We start from the raw sequence: 13,830 nt of genomic DNA, 5'->3' as shown, positions 1-13,830 counted from the left end.
AGTCCCTTCACCAGCCTAGTTGCTCTCCTCTGGACCTGCTCCAGCACCTCAATGTCCTTCCTGAACTGAGGAGCCCAGAACTGGACACAGCACTCCAGGTGTGGCCTCACCAACTCTGAGTACAGGGGAACAATCACTTCCTTGGACCTGTTGGCCACACTGTTCCTGATGATAATGAACACTGTTCTTCCTTTACGAGGAAATGTGTCAAATCTACAAGTTTTTATTTGTTCTTTCTCACTTTGGCTGCCAATAACAAAATGCTCTGAGCAAGATTCAGACTTAATAACTTATTTTTTGCATTACCTGACTTGTAACAGGGGATCTGTGCAGGCTTTGCACGTGCACAGAGTCACAGCGTGACAGAGAAACGGCGTCCTGCAATCCCTCACTAAGGGATTATTCCAACTGAAATACAATTTGAATGCAGGAATACCTTTGTCTGAGGTAAAAAATCATTTCCATAGCTAACAACAGGCAGCTCAGCACCCAAATTCCCAGGCTGGGATTCCCACTGTCACCTCAGTATCCGAAAGCCGCTGCTGGACATGTTTTGTTCTGTTAATGAGCTGCTCCTCCATCTCGATGTCGCTGCCTCCACTCTGGTGGGTGTCACTGTTGTCACTGCTCTGAGGGCTTGCTGCTGGTGACCCTGGTTCAAAACCACATTTCCCAGTTACCTTGTGATGGATATCAACTGGAATGTACCAGCATTGCCTAAATCTGCCTCAAAGGTTGAGCATTCTTCCAGCAAACAGGGATATAACTCAAACAATCCATGTACCTAAACATTAAAAATTTGTTGTAGGACACTGAGCATTTTAACACAAAGTTTGATTACTGATGTCTCTTCTTGCCAGTATATAAAAGTTATATAAATTTCCTACATTCTACATGAAATATAATTTTCATTTGACTTTGCATAAAAGCATAACTTCCAATTTTTACTAGTTGTTCTATTCAAATTAAACAGTTGTAGAAAAGCAGTATTGCATCAGAAGAATCACGCTGTGTACTTTTAAAACTATACTTACAAGGTGAAGGGGCTGCTCTTCTGAGCTCCTCTTCTTCTGAAGGGAAAAAAAGCAGGATGGAAAAACAAGTGACTAAAAACCTTTTTGTCAGCATATAGTTGTCCGTGATTCATAAAAATCAGCAGTAGGAAAAGAGAGGGAAACTACTGTGAAGTGGCTTCTCAGCTCCTTCAGTAATGACTGTGTGGAAATACACAGCCAAGTAAAAAATAACCAAACCAGAAATAGCAGGTAATACCAAAAACTAGAAAAAAAGAGATAAGCTTTTGTAAGATTATATGTGGCTAGTTACAGATGTGCAGTGGAACAACAACAGTTAATTGATGAGTTATGGACCATCTTCTGCATTAAGGAAAAAGAAAAATACTACTTCAGAAGAAAATACTACTTTTAAAAGAAAAATAGCTACTTTAGCAATACAACCAGAAGGGATCTGACATAGAAAGCTTTCTAAGTGCACTCACCAAGTTTTAATGCTTTCATCTATATCCTCCATTTCTGCTTGAAAAACATGTCAGCATGACCCTTTTAAAAAAATCCTTAAAGGAAAAAAGCTCTATACCTGCTTTTTGTCCAAAGTCAACAAGGAGCCTACGGAAATTCACAATTGAATTCCCAGATCTGCTGGAAAACCACGAACCTTTTTTGTTTCCCATGGGCAGGTTGGTGCTCAGTAAAGATGCAAAGGAGCTTTGTTTTGACAGCTGAGCCTTGGCTGCCAGGGCATTATTCCACAGGGCTTTGATCAGCATGGATGCCAAATACAAGGTCTGGAAACAAAACCAGGGAACAGTGTCATTAAGCAGGAGGGTTTGGGATACAAAGATCCACGGTTAATCTTTCTATACAGCAAAATAAACCTGTCAAAATAAACAAATGAATGACATGATGTTGTGTGAAACACTTCTGAACTGCAGACAGAAGTGAAAATCTTCCACCAGTGGCTGTGGAATGTTCAAAAAACCTCTAAAAATTATAATTCCAAAGCCAGAAAAGGTTGGAAGAAACATGACAACTTTACTCATATAGTTTCTGCAGTAGTGAATATTCCTTTTACTGCATTTCTTCAGGGAGGCAAATCCATAATGGTTGTTTAACATAATTGCTTTTCTCATGACAGTGATTTTGGTGGCCTTGCCTTTACCTGTTCAGTGTGGGCACTGGGATGAAGAGTTGAGACAAGGTTCAGGAGGTGTCTAAGTGGGACAGGGTCCAAGTTTTTGATCAAAGAAGGAAACAAGTCGTGGATGTAACGACTGCAGTGCTTCAGCTACAAGGTACAAACAGAGGAGGTAACAGGAACAGCACAACAAACACACAAAAAAAATCAAATATTGGCAAAAGGGCAGCAATTAAACATCTTTGCACAAGTTCTCAGGAAGCATTCATCCAAAAAATTCCGAACTCCATCAGGTTTGCAATCTGGACTAAGCTAATTTTGACCCTGTAAAGTTTAGAGAAATCAAATGTAACAGTATCCTAACTCTAGGAATTTGGTGAAAAGAAGAACTGGAAGTTTATTTTGGATTTAACTTAAATACAACTTAAACCTCAACCTTTAAAATATGAAGTTTATATGATAAATCCTGGGGGAAAAATAGTATTTGCAATTACCTTATTAGGGGTGGTAAACACAGATAAGGCATTAGAGGCCAATGTGACACTCAGAGAACAGACTGTGTGAACTGTGTGAGGATTATAAATAATTCTTTTGTCTTTCCAGCAATGGATGTCACAAAATATGACAATGTGTTTAGCCAGCTCCTCCATTTACACATTAAAGTGACAGTGCTCCTCCATGTTTCCTCTTTGGTTAAATGTTGCTTTTCACAGTCACTTAAAAGGGGATTTTTTTAAATGTTTGTATTCAAAAAAGAAAATAATGGTTACAAGAAGCTTCTAGAAGGAATCCTTAATGTTGGTTACCACACAGGCACCTCAAAAGGGTTTTTTAAAAAATTATTTATTTTGTTTTGCACCTTCCTGGCATTAAAAATATCCATGTCAGCAATTTATGGGGTGCTGGGCATCTTTCACAGGATTCCAACTGGAGTGAAATCATGGGGGGTTCTACACAAGGATGCATTTGAACATCTGGAGATAAGTGTTTCAACTGAGGAAGATAAATCTTTGTCCAAAAGTTAGTCTAAAAAGCGGAAAATACACCTTTAAGGCCTTCTATTCTTTAAGTCTAGAGGTGTCTGCCTTCTAAACAACATTAGAGGGTTAAACCTTTGACAGGAAGTAATCAGGGTACATTTAATTTTGAAATCAAAGATATAATTTGAAAACATCAGTCTGGCAAAACGTGAAGTGCAAAAGAATTATTGAATTTAGGTAATTATATTATTCTTCAAGTAGTGTCAAATCTATTAAAAATTCAGAGGTCTAACCCAGTGTGAAAACATCAGGGAAGGTAATATACTGCTTTAAAAGTGTAAGTGAAATAAGTAATTATTAATTACTCTGACACAAAGGATTGTTGGAGCCTATTAGAGCAAGTGCTGCCCTAATGAGCATTTATTAACATTCCACCTGCATGTTCTAATAATGACTGTGGACTACAGAGGGTTCACAATGGTAGCATTTGATTGAAAGAAGTTACAAAGAAATATTGAACACATACAAAAACCCTCTTCAAATTCTAACTCGTATAAAAAGCACGTTCAAAAAAATCAAAATGTCTGTTGTATTCAAATCTCCTCAATAAAAAAATGTCACAACCTAAAATAAAAAGCACGGCAACCCCTGAAAAGCAGCAGACAAATAAATCTTTCTGAAGGCAAAAAGCCTGGTAGAGTTTCCAGGTTTAGCAAGAAAAAAAATAAAATTTCAGTGCCCTTCTGTAGATTTGAACAGCAGCACAGCTGTAAACTTCACTGCCACAATTTTCACCTGATTGTTCCCACCAGGGGTAACAGAAATGGAAGCTCCAAGACACAGGAGAGAGGCAATTTAACACTGTAGTAAAAAATATTACAACTGCCCTACAATCTTCACCCCCATTCTTGATGAAAACACCGTGTCTTTGCTAAACAACTTCATTTTTTTTTCCTTGTATAAAAGTAGCCAAGGTGAATTTTTGCCTCTAATAAATAACCCAGTAACTGTGGTAGTTACCTAACTTGAAATTTTGGTCAGCAAAACACTCAGAGAGCCAAGAAAAAGCAAAAAACCCGACTTTAAGAATGTAAAATAAAATCAACTTGCCATTTTCTATTTTTTTTTAATTTTATACATACCTGTGCTGCAGCCCAAATACAGTCTATATGTTGAGTACTAAGTCTGCCTTCAGCTGCAAGAAAATTCAGAATCACTTGGCACTGTTTGATGATCTGCAAAGTGAGAACATATTGAAGATTTACTGGAACAAGAAGTGGCTCCTCCACGTTTCAACTCAAAACAGTAATTTAATACAAACCTCAATATGTAAATTTGGTCCAAAAATGTGCTCAACTACATTGTTGCTGATCAGCCAGTCTGCAAGTTCTTTTGCAATGGACCTAGAGATGAAAAAGGAGTAGGAAACATGGAAAATTATCTGCCTGGAATAAATATTTACACTGTGCTCTTCCCTGGCACAGCACGACCTGCAAGTCAATCTCTGCAGTGGGAGTGAGTGCACAAAACCCTTTCTGAACACAAACCATGTTCAATGGTCATTTTTCCAAGTAGGAAGCAAATTATTTCAGCATTTATTTCTTTAGTTGGAAGACTGTAATGCAAATATTAACATTTCCCACTCACCCCTCTGGATCATCAGCAACAACTTTATTAATTTTATTAGTTATTACTCAACCACCTGCAAACACTTCCAAAGACCTCACAGGTAAGATTTGACTCTGCTAATCCAAGTTTATCATGAAATTCCAGAATTTCATGGAGTGGGAGTGACAGAAATGATTTTTTAAAGCAAACCATTTAGATATTTTTAGACTCTCTTACATTAATAGCAACTCACACAGCTTTAAAAAAAACCTCTGATTTACACAGTCATACTTACACACAGGTACTTCAAAATTCTCATTTTGCCTCATCCATAACAACAGGGAATTTTCCTCACTGCCAATCCATAAGTAAACATTGGAAGTGGACAAGGAGTTTTCCAAAACAAAAGCTGAACTTCCAGAAAGGACTGCCCTGTCTGCAAACTGGTGCATAAGCTCCTTTTTATTCCTTCTTTTCAAGCAAACGTTTGTTTACCCAGATTTTGGCACCAGAAGCAATTAAAGGACATCACAGTATTTAAAGCTCAGCCTTTGGTGGGAATGGCCCTGGAATAACAGTGCTCTGTTCCACAGGGAGCAGGGGATGGGAGGGAGGGGGTGTCCTACAGGACTTTGGGAAGAGTAATTTTTACTACTGCAATCTGTGTCACATTTATGGTCACTATTAAAATCCAGGACTGCCAATCTTTATCAGCCACATGAAGAAAATAAGACTCCAGAGGTAAAATGAGATTGCCTTTGTGGGTTTTCCAAACAGGATTCACTCTTCAGGGACAATTGTTTTGAATTGGCTGATCCCTCTGGATGAACTCAAGGAGCAAGGCTCCTGTTGCTCCACACCCTTTTCTATTCTAATTCCAGGACATTGGGAATCAAATACGTCCTTTAACTATTTAAGTAATAACTGGCATGCAAGGATAACAATTTGCCAACAGTATCACTTGTGCCTTAGTAATCCACTTCTCCCACTGTGGATGTGCCCAAAGAGGCATGGAAAAAACAAGCTGGGTCTGTTCCATGAATCCAAGAGCTACTTAAACTTCCCTGAGCCTCATTTCAAAACCAAACCAAACCCAAAAGGTGCCCACCCCAAACCAAACTTTGGAGCATCAGGGCTTGGATTTCTGTCTAACAAAACCTGAGTAGGATTAGATCCAGTCATCTGTTGTATTTTAGCTCCTCCAAAGGAAAGAACAAAAACTCTCTTCTACAGTGAGTTCCTTCACCTTTTTTTAAGTTACTATGACACTTCTCTGTCTCTAATGCACAACATTTTTCTTCTGAAAAGTAGTGGATAACTCTCCTGAAGGAATGGCTTTTTTAATGGATGTATTCTCAGCAGTAAAAAACCTCTTCATCCTACTGGGGAGCTCCACTGTGGTAAAACTGCATCTCAGATTTCGGAGGGGAAACATTCATTTGATATGGATTTGTTGAGGAGGGCCAAAAACAAGAGGATCCTTGTGAAAGGCAGAATGAAGCCTTTGTGTTTCCCAGAGGGAACTGCTCCTCCCAGAAAGTCTGGCTGAGGGCACACCAATCACTACCTTTTCAAATCACCGGGTCAGTACCAGCACTAAGTATTCTGAGAATATATTTGCAACAGCAGATTCAAGGATTCACCAAAAAAGGCTGATTTCAGTGCAAATGGAGGATGTCTGACCTATTTCCCAAACACTTCCGCTTCAGGAAAGGTTTTTCCCAAAAAATTTTTCCTCTTTCATACCAAAGGGAACAGTGAGAGTGAAATTTATGCACTATGATCAAAGTATAGATGTGCTTTTCCCTCTCACATGAAAGGAGCACCACAAGGAATGGCTTTACAAATTAGCTATCAAATCATACAGACCTTAGCAGTAAGAAAATTCACCCTGGGAGTAACATGGATTAGCTGTTTTTCACGGATTTAATAACTGGATAGCAAGAGGAAAAGTCATCTAAAGAACCTGATACTCTCTGTGGGTCTGTGTCGTGGTGAGGGAGGAGGAGAAGAGAATGCAAAGTTAAATGTAGCAGCTACTCTGGTTTAATTGTCTCTAAATCTCTAAATCTACACAACACTTACTCAATTTCTCCCTAGATTTTTTAATGTAAATTCACTGGTAATTCAGTCAAAAATAACTGGTTTACTTCCAAGAAATGCAATTCAAGCACTTTTGACATTAGTTTCCTCAGGCATTCCATGAGATTGCAAGGAAGAGAGTGAGAGTTGTGCAGTTTGTGATCTAACCTGATGTTTGGGAGCTGCACTTACAAAAGGCAAGTACTAGAGCTTGGATTTTGTTCATTATTATGAATAAAATTATCCATAAGGAAACTACAGTTTCTGCATTTTCCTGGTAGCTCAAAGAATGCCTCTCTTGAAGAGGACTGGGTTAAAGTCCCCAAAACCACTTTAATCTAAGGCTGTGGTGCAATACTTGGGAGCCACATGATGACCCAGATCCAGGAACAAATCCCACAGCAAAGAACCACCCCCCCAAAGAAAACCTTATTTATTCAATCAGCCAATTCCCAAGGCAATTCCCCACGAAGCTCAGGGCTGGATGAAGCACAGCAGCAATTCCACAACCTCACTGAAAACCAGAATGTAAACCCTTCAAAGAAAAGATGGAGCAACAAAACTGGCAGCTTGCAAAGGAGGGACACCAACATTTCTGGACAAAAAGAATCACTGAAAGAGCATCTACAGCACAACAACAGAAGCCCTGATCTCAACCATCCAGGATGAGAAGTGCAAAGAGGATACAGAAAGCACCTTCCCAACACACAGCAAGCACGTGGGTTTGTGTCTGAGCCCACATTTTCCTATTGGATGCTCTGCAGGCTCCAAAACCCCCACTCTGACATCATCTGGAATATTTAGTAAACTACTGTGTGGGCCATGAGAAAGAAACATTAGTGAGCTGAGGGGAAAAAAAAATCACTGTAGTTTTTTTTCAGAGTAAATCTGAAAAGATCCCTGAAATGTGGAACAGAGAGAGGGAAGAGGTATTTAAATGATGCTGCAATAACTCAGCTGGTGAGCTTAGACAAAAACTGAGAAAGCAAGAGTTAACACGAGGTAAGAAACTGCAGTGAAGGGGAAAAGCAACACACAACTTGCAGTTGAGTATCTCAATAAATAAGGAAAGAGAGGGAAAGAAAGGAGAAGAAATAGTGCAGATCTTTCTGTTCACAGGTAGAAGGAATTTTGGACACCTGAAATTTCTCTGTAGGAAGCTCTTTAAGTGGGGATAATCAAGTTTTTTAAATGAGGTGGGAAGTCACCTCAACCTGAAAACTGAAACCCAAACATTTGGTTGCCTGCCAAGTGAGGAGCAAAACAAAATATCCCTTTACAGGTGGTATTTCCAGAAGTTGGCAGCGTCCTCATTAAGGAAAAAAACAACACTTTTTCCTCTTGTGGTCCAAATAGCACAAAAAAAATAATCTTTCACTTTCTGAAAGGCACCATCACTAACATCAGCAAAACAGCTTCAGGAATCACTTACTTAAAGACCTAAAGACTCTTGTGTTCAGACTTGTTATTTTTAACCTCAACAGATTTCACATCTTCAAACTGCAGAGTTTGGTTCTACCTTAAGAGCCAGGAACAGCTAAATTGAAAGGACATCCCTGAGGGATATTGTGAAGTTGAGTCGCTGAGAACTGCCCACCTCTGGACCTTATGGATCCTCAGTCACCACAAACCCTCAACCCCAGAGAAGACAGGCAGGGAAATGAAATCTAAAAAGACACACAAATACCTAGAGGTAGAAAACAAGACTCCTCTGCTGAGCTTTCTGCTGCTTTCAAGTGCCATTTGTGAAAATCTGTGTTTTCCCAGACAGAAGATGCTTTCTCTTGTCTTACCACGGAAAAAATTTGCGACGATGCAGGAAAGGTGGGAAGTTACTGCTGCAAAATAGCTGCTAAAAAATCCTGATGATAATTCCAACCAACAGGGAAGAGCTGGACTAACTGCAAGCTTTTTCTTGTTTTTTGGTTGTTTTTTTTTTTAAAGATACCTCCCGCAAACCCACCTTATCAAGATACAGAAGGAGAAATCCCAAAGGTTGACAGTTCCAAACTCGTCTGGAAAAGTCAAAACATACAATGGGGATGGGCCAGACATAATGCAAAACATCTTCCTTTGGTAAATCTGCAGAGGCTGAAAAGGTACAAAATAAATCTTAAGACTTCCTTTCTCCACTAAGGCAAGAAAATAGGAATGAAAAGCTCTCCTTTCGCTGCTCATTCAGTCACTGCCAACTCCCTGAGTGCCTTTTCATCCAAAAATTTCTCATGAGCAGAGTCTGGAATGAGAGGGAAGCTTTGTACTGAACAAACTGGAAAAGTGAGACATTTTCCCCATCCTCCTGCACTGGTCTTTTCTAATTCTTTGGCTGGAAGACATAGTGATTCCAAAAGGTATCAGAAGAAGAGCAGCAGAACACTTGATACTGATTTATAACCCACTTCTCAGGTAAAAGCCCAGAATGACTGGAATCCGGATTTTATTAAAAAAAATTTACACACTACAAAAGTGGAAGAGAAGGTTTTCTGTTCCTGCTGCATTCCTTTCACATGACAGGCTGTTTACAGATGCCCTTGCCAAGAAAAGTAATATCCCAAAGGAGAATTTGACAATTTCCTTCAGCTTTAAAATAACTCTGATGTTCCTGCATCAGTACATCTGCTCTTCCAGCAGGAGAATTTAAGCATCCTTCTCTTTTTCCACGTTGGTAACTTTTCTTTTCTTTTTTTTTTTTTTTTTTACATTTGCCACAGAAACTCAAGCAGCTTTTTTATTAGGTTTAAGTGGTGGAATAACTTCTTGTTGATGCTACTGGTTAAAATGTATTTCAGCAGATAAATTAACAGAGGAACACCTCTGTTGGAGATTTTCCACATGAGGGAAGGAGAGAAGAACTGGAGAAACCTGAGGTTTGTCAGTCCCAGTGTAACAACACACCAGGAACTGGCAGTGCAATATTCCAACATCCCAGTCAGCTGAGCCACCTCACATCCCCAACACAGTTATTTACTATTTATTTTGGATTATTCCCAAGGTAATTTCACATCCTGATGGAAGCAAAACTGCCCTGGATTCTGGTTCTTTATGTTTCAAATACCGACCTAATTACCACAGATTTCACTTCAAATATTCAAGCTGTTCTTTGCAATCTACGTTATTGTGGTTGTGACTTCAGTGAGATTTCAACATTAAAATAAAGCCATCTATAATAAAACTACCCAGACAAAATCAAGCACTGCTGCTGTGACACTTTAATGTTCAAAAAGTGGAGAGTGTGTGTCTGTGGCCCCCAAGACAGACACAGAGAATGTATCCCCCCCCTCAAGAGAAATGTCAAAAGTGTATCAGGAGTAAAATCCTAGAATTTACACCCTCTGCCTGCTATTTCACAAGAACAGTTATTTCAACTACTGAAATATGTATTTTGGTTTAAATTCCAGACAGTTCTAACAGTAAGTTTAGAGTCACTGCAAAAATTAACACATTTCCTCAGTGGAATACAATCCCACAGGGGAATTCTCAAAGGTTTATGGAAGTTCCCTTTAAAAGTGTTCAATTCTACAAATTAGGACTTGGAAGAAGAGAACAGTAGTATTGCCTCACAAACTCTACAGAAAACTAATCACAATGTTGGGAGCCACTGATGGCAAGAGAAGCCTCAGTTAAATATCTAATCCAGGGAAATGAGGAGATGGCAAAAATGATATGAATTGGGTATGAATTAGCTGGTTCTTATTTATACATCACAGTGGAGATAATGGCCCATTCCAGCTATTTATTATTTCAGTATCTACATTTTTCTAAAGCTCACCTTGATTCTGCATTTGAATACAGCAAAGAAATCCAGAAACACTGAGAAATGTTTTAAATTTACCATTTAAAGCCATTTCTTAACCCCCTGATCAGAATATTTCTAATTATCACCACTCCCCACTGTGTATGATCCCTACCAACAAGAGAGAAGAATTGCAATCACATAACACACTTCAAGTATTCAGAATAAGGTTCCTACTTACGTTTCCGTGTCTGAAACTAATGACTCATTATTACACACATCATTGAAGGTATGAAGTTGGTTCTACAGTTAGAAAAAGGAAGAAAAAAAAATTACAATTTTATCTAAGCATTTGGTGAGGCAGTTTTGTTATATTTAAAAACAGCAAATGAATTTTTGTAGCACTTTAAATGTTTTTAAATAAGTTGCTTCGACAAAAATGTGAACGAGGAGAGATTTTCTTTTTTCAAGCAATTAAATGATGTTACAAACCCCCACCCACTGCAGAAATCAAGCAGGTGTGTGTAGCAGCCACTTTGCACAGGTTTTCCTGAGAAATCAAACACAACTCTGGAAACTGAGGTTTTAGGATGAGCCTCACAATTGTTGTAACATTTACTACACCAACAAACATTTCATCAGCAGTGTTGAAAGTGTAAAACTGGAGAATGAAAGCCATATAGTTTTATATGAAATGAAGCTTTCAAAGGTGTCTGAACTGATAAGTTAAAAAAAAAAAAAAGCCTGTTTCACATCTCTTTTCCATTTCTTTTCCTCAGCATCAACTTTCCAGACACAGAGATGGCTCAGTATCCAATTCTTCCCATGTGCATGTTATCTTTAAAAATATTTAAAATTATATATGAAAACTTATTTGCCATCTGGTTTTCAAAAAAATTAAAGGCACAGTGTTGTGAATTTGGGAAATTCAAATTAAACTTGTGGCATAACTCTGTCAAAATATTTACTCCTTTCTTGAAATGAGCCTGGTACTGTTGTTACTCAGGTGAATTTGCTGATCTTCTGAAGTCTTTACACAAAGATTTATTCCTGTCTAATCTCAACGATTTTTGTGGGAAAAAAAATGTTTTGAAGAAATAAATTTGAAAATATGCATTGAAATTAATGAGACATCAGAGCCTGATTACACAATTATTAATATACCAGTTATCAAGACTTACAAATGAAGCATATTTAGGAGTGGAAAATCATAAAAAGAACTTAATGAGGAAATTATGTTAGAGGAAACTAAGGAAGGAAGAATAAACATGCCCTGTGCAAGTTTTGCACTGAATTTGTTCAGGAAAAGCCTGACAGTGTTGAATTTGCACTTAAACCAAAGCACAGAACCCACCAAAAAGGGGGCTGGAAAAGTGAGAAAGGGCAGATCAGTTCTAGGGGTTCATCTGCACACACTTGGGCACATCTGTAACTGGAAGGAGAACAAAGAATTCTATTTGTGAGGGAAAAGTAGGGAGACAACAGGGTATTTTGGAGCTGAACCACCTCAAGAGATGACTGGAAGACGAAATGAAAGAGAAACAAGGTAACAACAAAAATAAAACTTCCTATGATTTGAATGAGAAAGAAGAATAAATTGCCTCAGTGTTCCAGAGCAGTTTTAGAGACTATTCACATGAAAAAAAAAAGCCTCAGTGAGTTATTAGCATCCAATATTCCATTTTTACAAGCTGAAAACTATTTGCCTTAGTCTAAAATTACTGTAGAATTTTGCTTCTGGTAATAAGTGTCTGTTATTAAAAACTTTCACTTTTACAGTAATATTTATCACTCATAACAGGTGAAAACACATAATTCCTTAAAATCCCATAATTTCACACTCCCCTAAATGAACAACATGCCTGAAAAAATAACCCAAGTAATGCATCCTTATTTTCAGACTTTCTTTTGGTGAGGATACACAAAAAGACATGCACTGGGAGTTAACAAGGAGAATCATAAAAAAACAAAGGAAACTACTTTTATAAATTGAAATCTAATGTAATTGCAACTATGCAAGTATTAGAAATTTATTTTAAAACCAATCACACTGAGTGGATGGAGCTCACAGACTTCTTTAGAACTTAGTAGAAGTCACATACCTGTGTAAATTGAATATTTATTTTGGTTAAAGCCCATCAATGATATGACTGGAAGTACTTACAAGTTACTTTAAATTGCCATTGATTAAAACAATTGCAAGTACTTTTATCTATGAATACAGTGAGGAGCAAAATGTTTTGCCTGGTGTGACCTGGAGCATTTCCATGGGAAAGGGAAAGATGGGGGGGGTGGGGGTTGGTTTTAATTTTTTTTTCTATTTTCTATATTTACCTCTTCAATTCAGTCTTCTGCTAATTAATGCAGAGAGAACCAGACTAAACAGAGAGGAAAATGAGGTATGGACAACAAAAAGCAGCAGCTGATTGCAGGAGAGTCAACCCAGTGCCAAGGTAAAAGCAGAAACACTTGAAAGCCTTTCTAAACACCAGATTTTGCCACGTCCAGGGGCTTCACTCCAACACAGCTGGCCCAAAACAGGGTTATAAGGGTTTTGTTTAGCATGTCAATTGTTCAGGTAATGTGAGCCAGCTCCATATGGTGCAGGACACAGCCATCCCTTGGATTTGGCTCTCAGTGATCCCAATATTCACCAAATATTCACTATAATTTCCTGCTTGGAAGAGCATTCTGCTGTTTTCACACATTCAAAAAAAGCCTGTAACCCCTGAAACCCAACCAGAAACATTTTTTTTTCCTCTAAATACTATTTATATTTTTAAAAAGTCCTTACTGTTATTTGACTCAGCCCAGCCAATCTCATTGTTAGAGTTGGAGACATAAAGTATTTAAAGGCAAGATCGAGACTTTCTTTATCAAAACACAAGGCTGTGTCCAAGGGTTCTTTCACTGTGCTCCACATGAGATCTGCCATGTTCCTGGCTGCACTCTGTCGTAGCTCCTGGTCTGACAGTTTACACAAATACCTGGAATAAATCACAAATGGAATTAAACAAACAAACAAAAACAATCAAACAAACAAACAAAACCAAAAATAAATTAAAAAAAAAACAAGAAACTCCCCCCAAACTCCCCCCCCAAACAACAACAAAAAACCAGAACAAAACAAACAAACAAAAACCAACCAAACAAAAAAAACCCCAACCAACCAACAAAAACAAAACCAAAAAATTATTTATTTTTTATTATAATTCAAACTAGAACATTCCTGGAACACCATCCTGATTGTAGTAAAGACATTATTTCCAATAG

The 13,830-nt window shown here is 38.1% G+C and overlaps 1 protein-coding gene across 1 annotated transcript in view; it reads right to left on the bottom strand.

Annotated features, from left to right (window-relative positions):
* The window catches only part of USP34 (ubiquitin specific peptidase 34), a gene marked incomplete at its 5' end in the record, with an annotated part of 106,549 nt that overhangs the window by 57,470 nt on the left and 35,249 nt on the right, over window positions 1-13,830 (bottom strand). The window contains 8 exons of the mRNA XM_029961637.1: window positions 522-652; window positions 1,035-1,070; window positions 1,675-1,804; window positions 2,179-2,304; window positions 4,277-4,369; window positions 4,456-4,537; window positions 10,799-10,860; window positions 13,352-13,544. Of these exons, the coding sequence (XP_029817497.1) occupies window positions 522-652; window positions 1,035-1,070; window positions 1,675-1,804; window positions 2,179-2,304; window positions 4,277-4,369; window positions 4,456-4,537; window positions 10,799-10,860; window positions 13,352-13,544 (853 nt within the window). The remainder of the gene's footprint in view (window positions 1-521; window positions 653-1,034; window positions 1,071-1,674; window positions 1,805-2,178; window positions 2,305-4,276; window positions 4,370-4,455; window positions 4,538-10,798; window positions 10,861-13,351; window positions 13,545-13,830) is intronic.

The sequence above is a fragment of the Manacus vitellinus genome, unplaced genomic scaffold (assembly GCF_001715985.3).
Source record: "Manacus vitellinus isolate BGI_N305 unplaced genomic scaffold, ASM171598v3 scaffold_38_pilon, whole genome shotgun sequence".
NCBI classification, from domain to species: Eukaryota; Metazoa; Chordata; class Aves; order Passeriformes; family Pipridae; genus Manacus; species Manacus vitellinus.
This window is presented reverse-complemented; position numbering and strand designations above follow the sequence as displayed.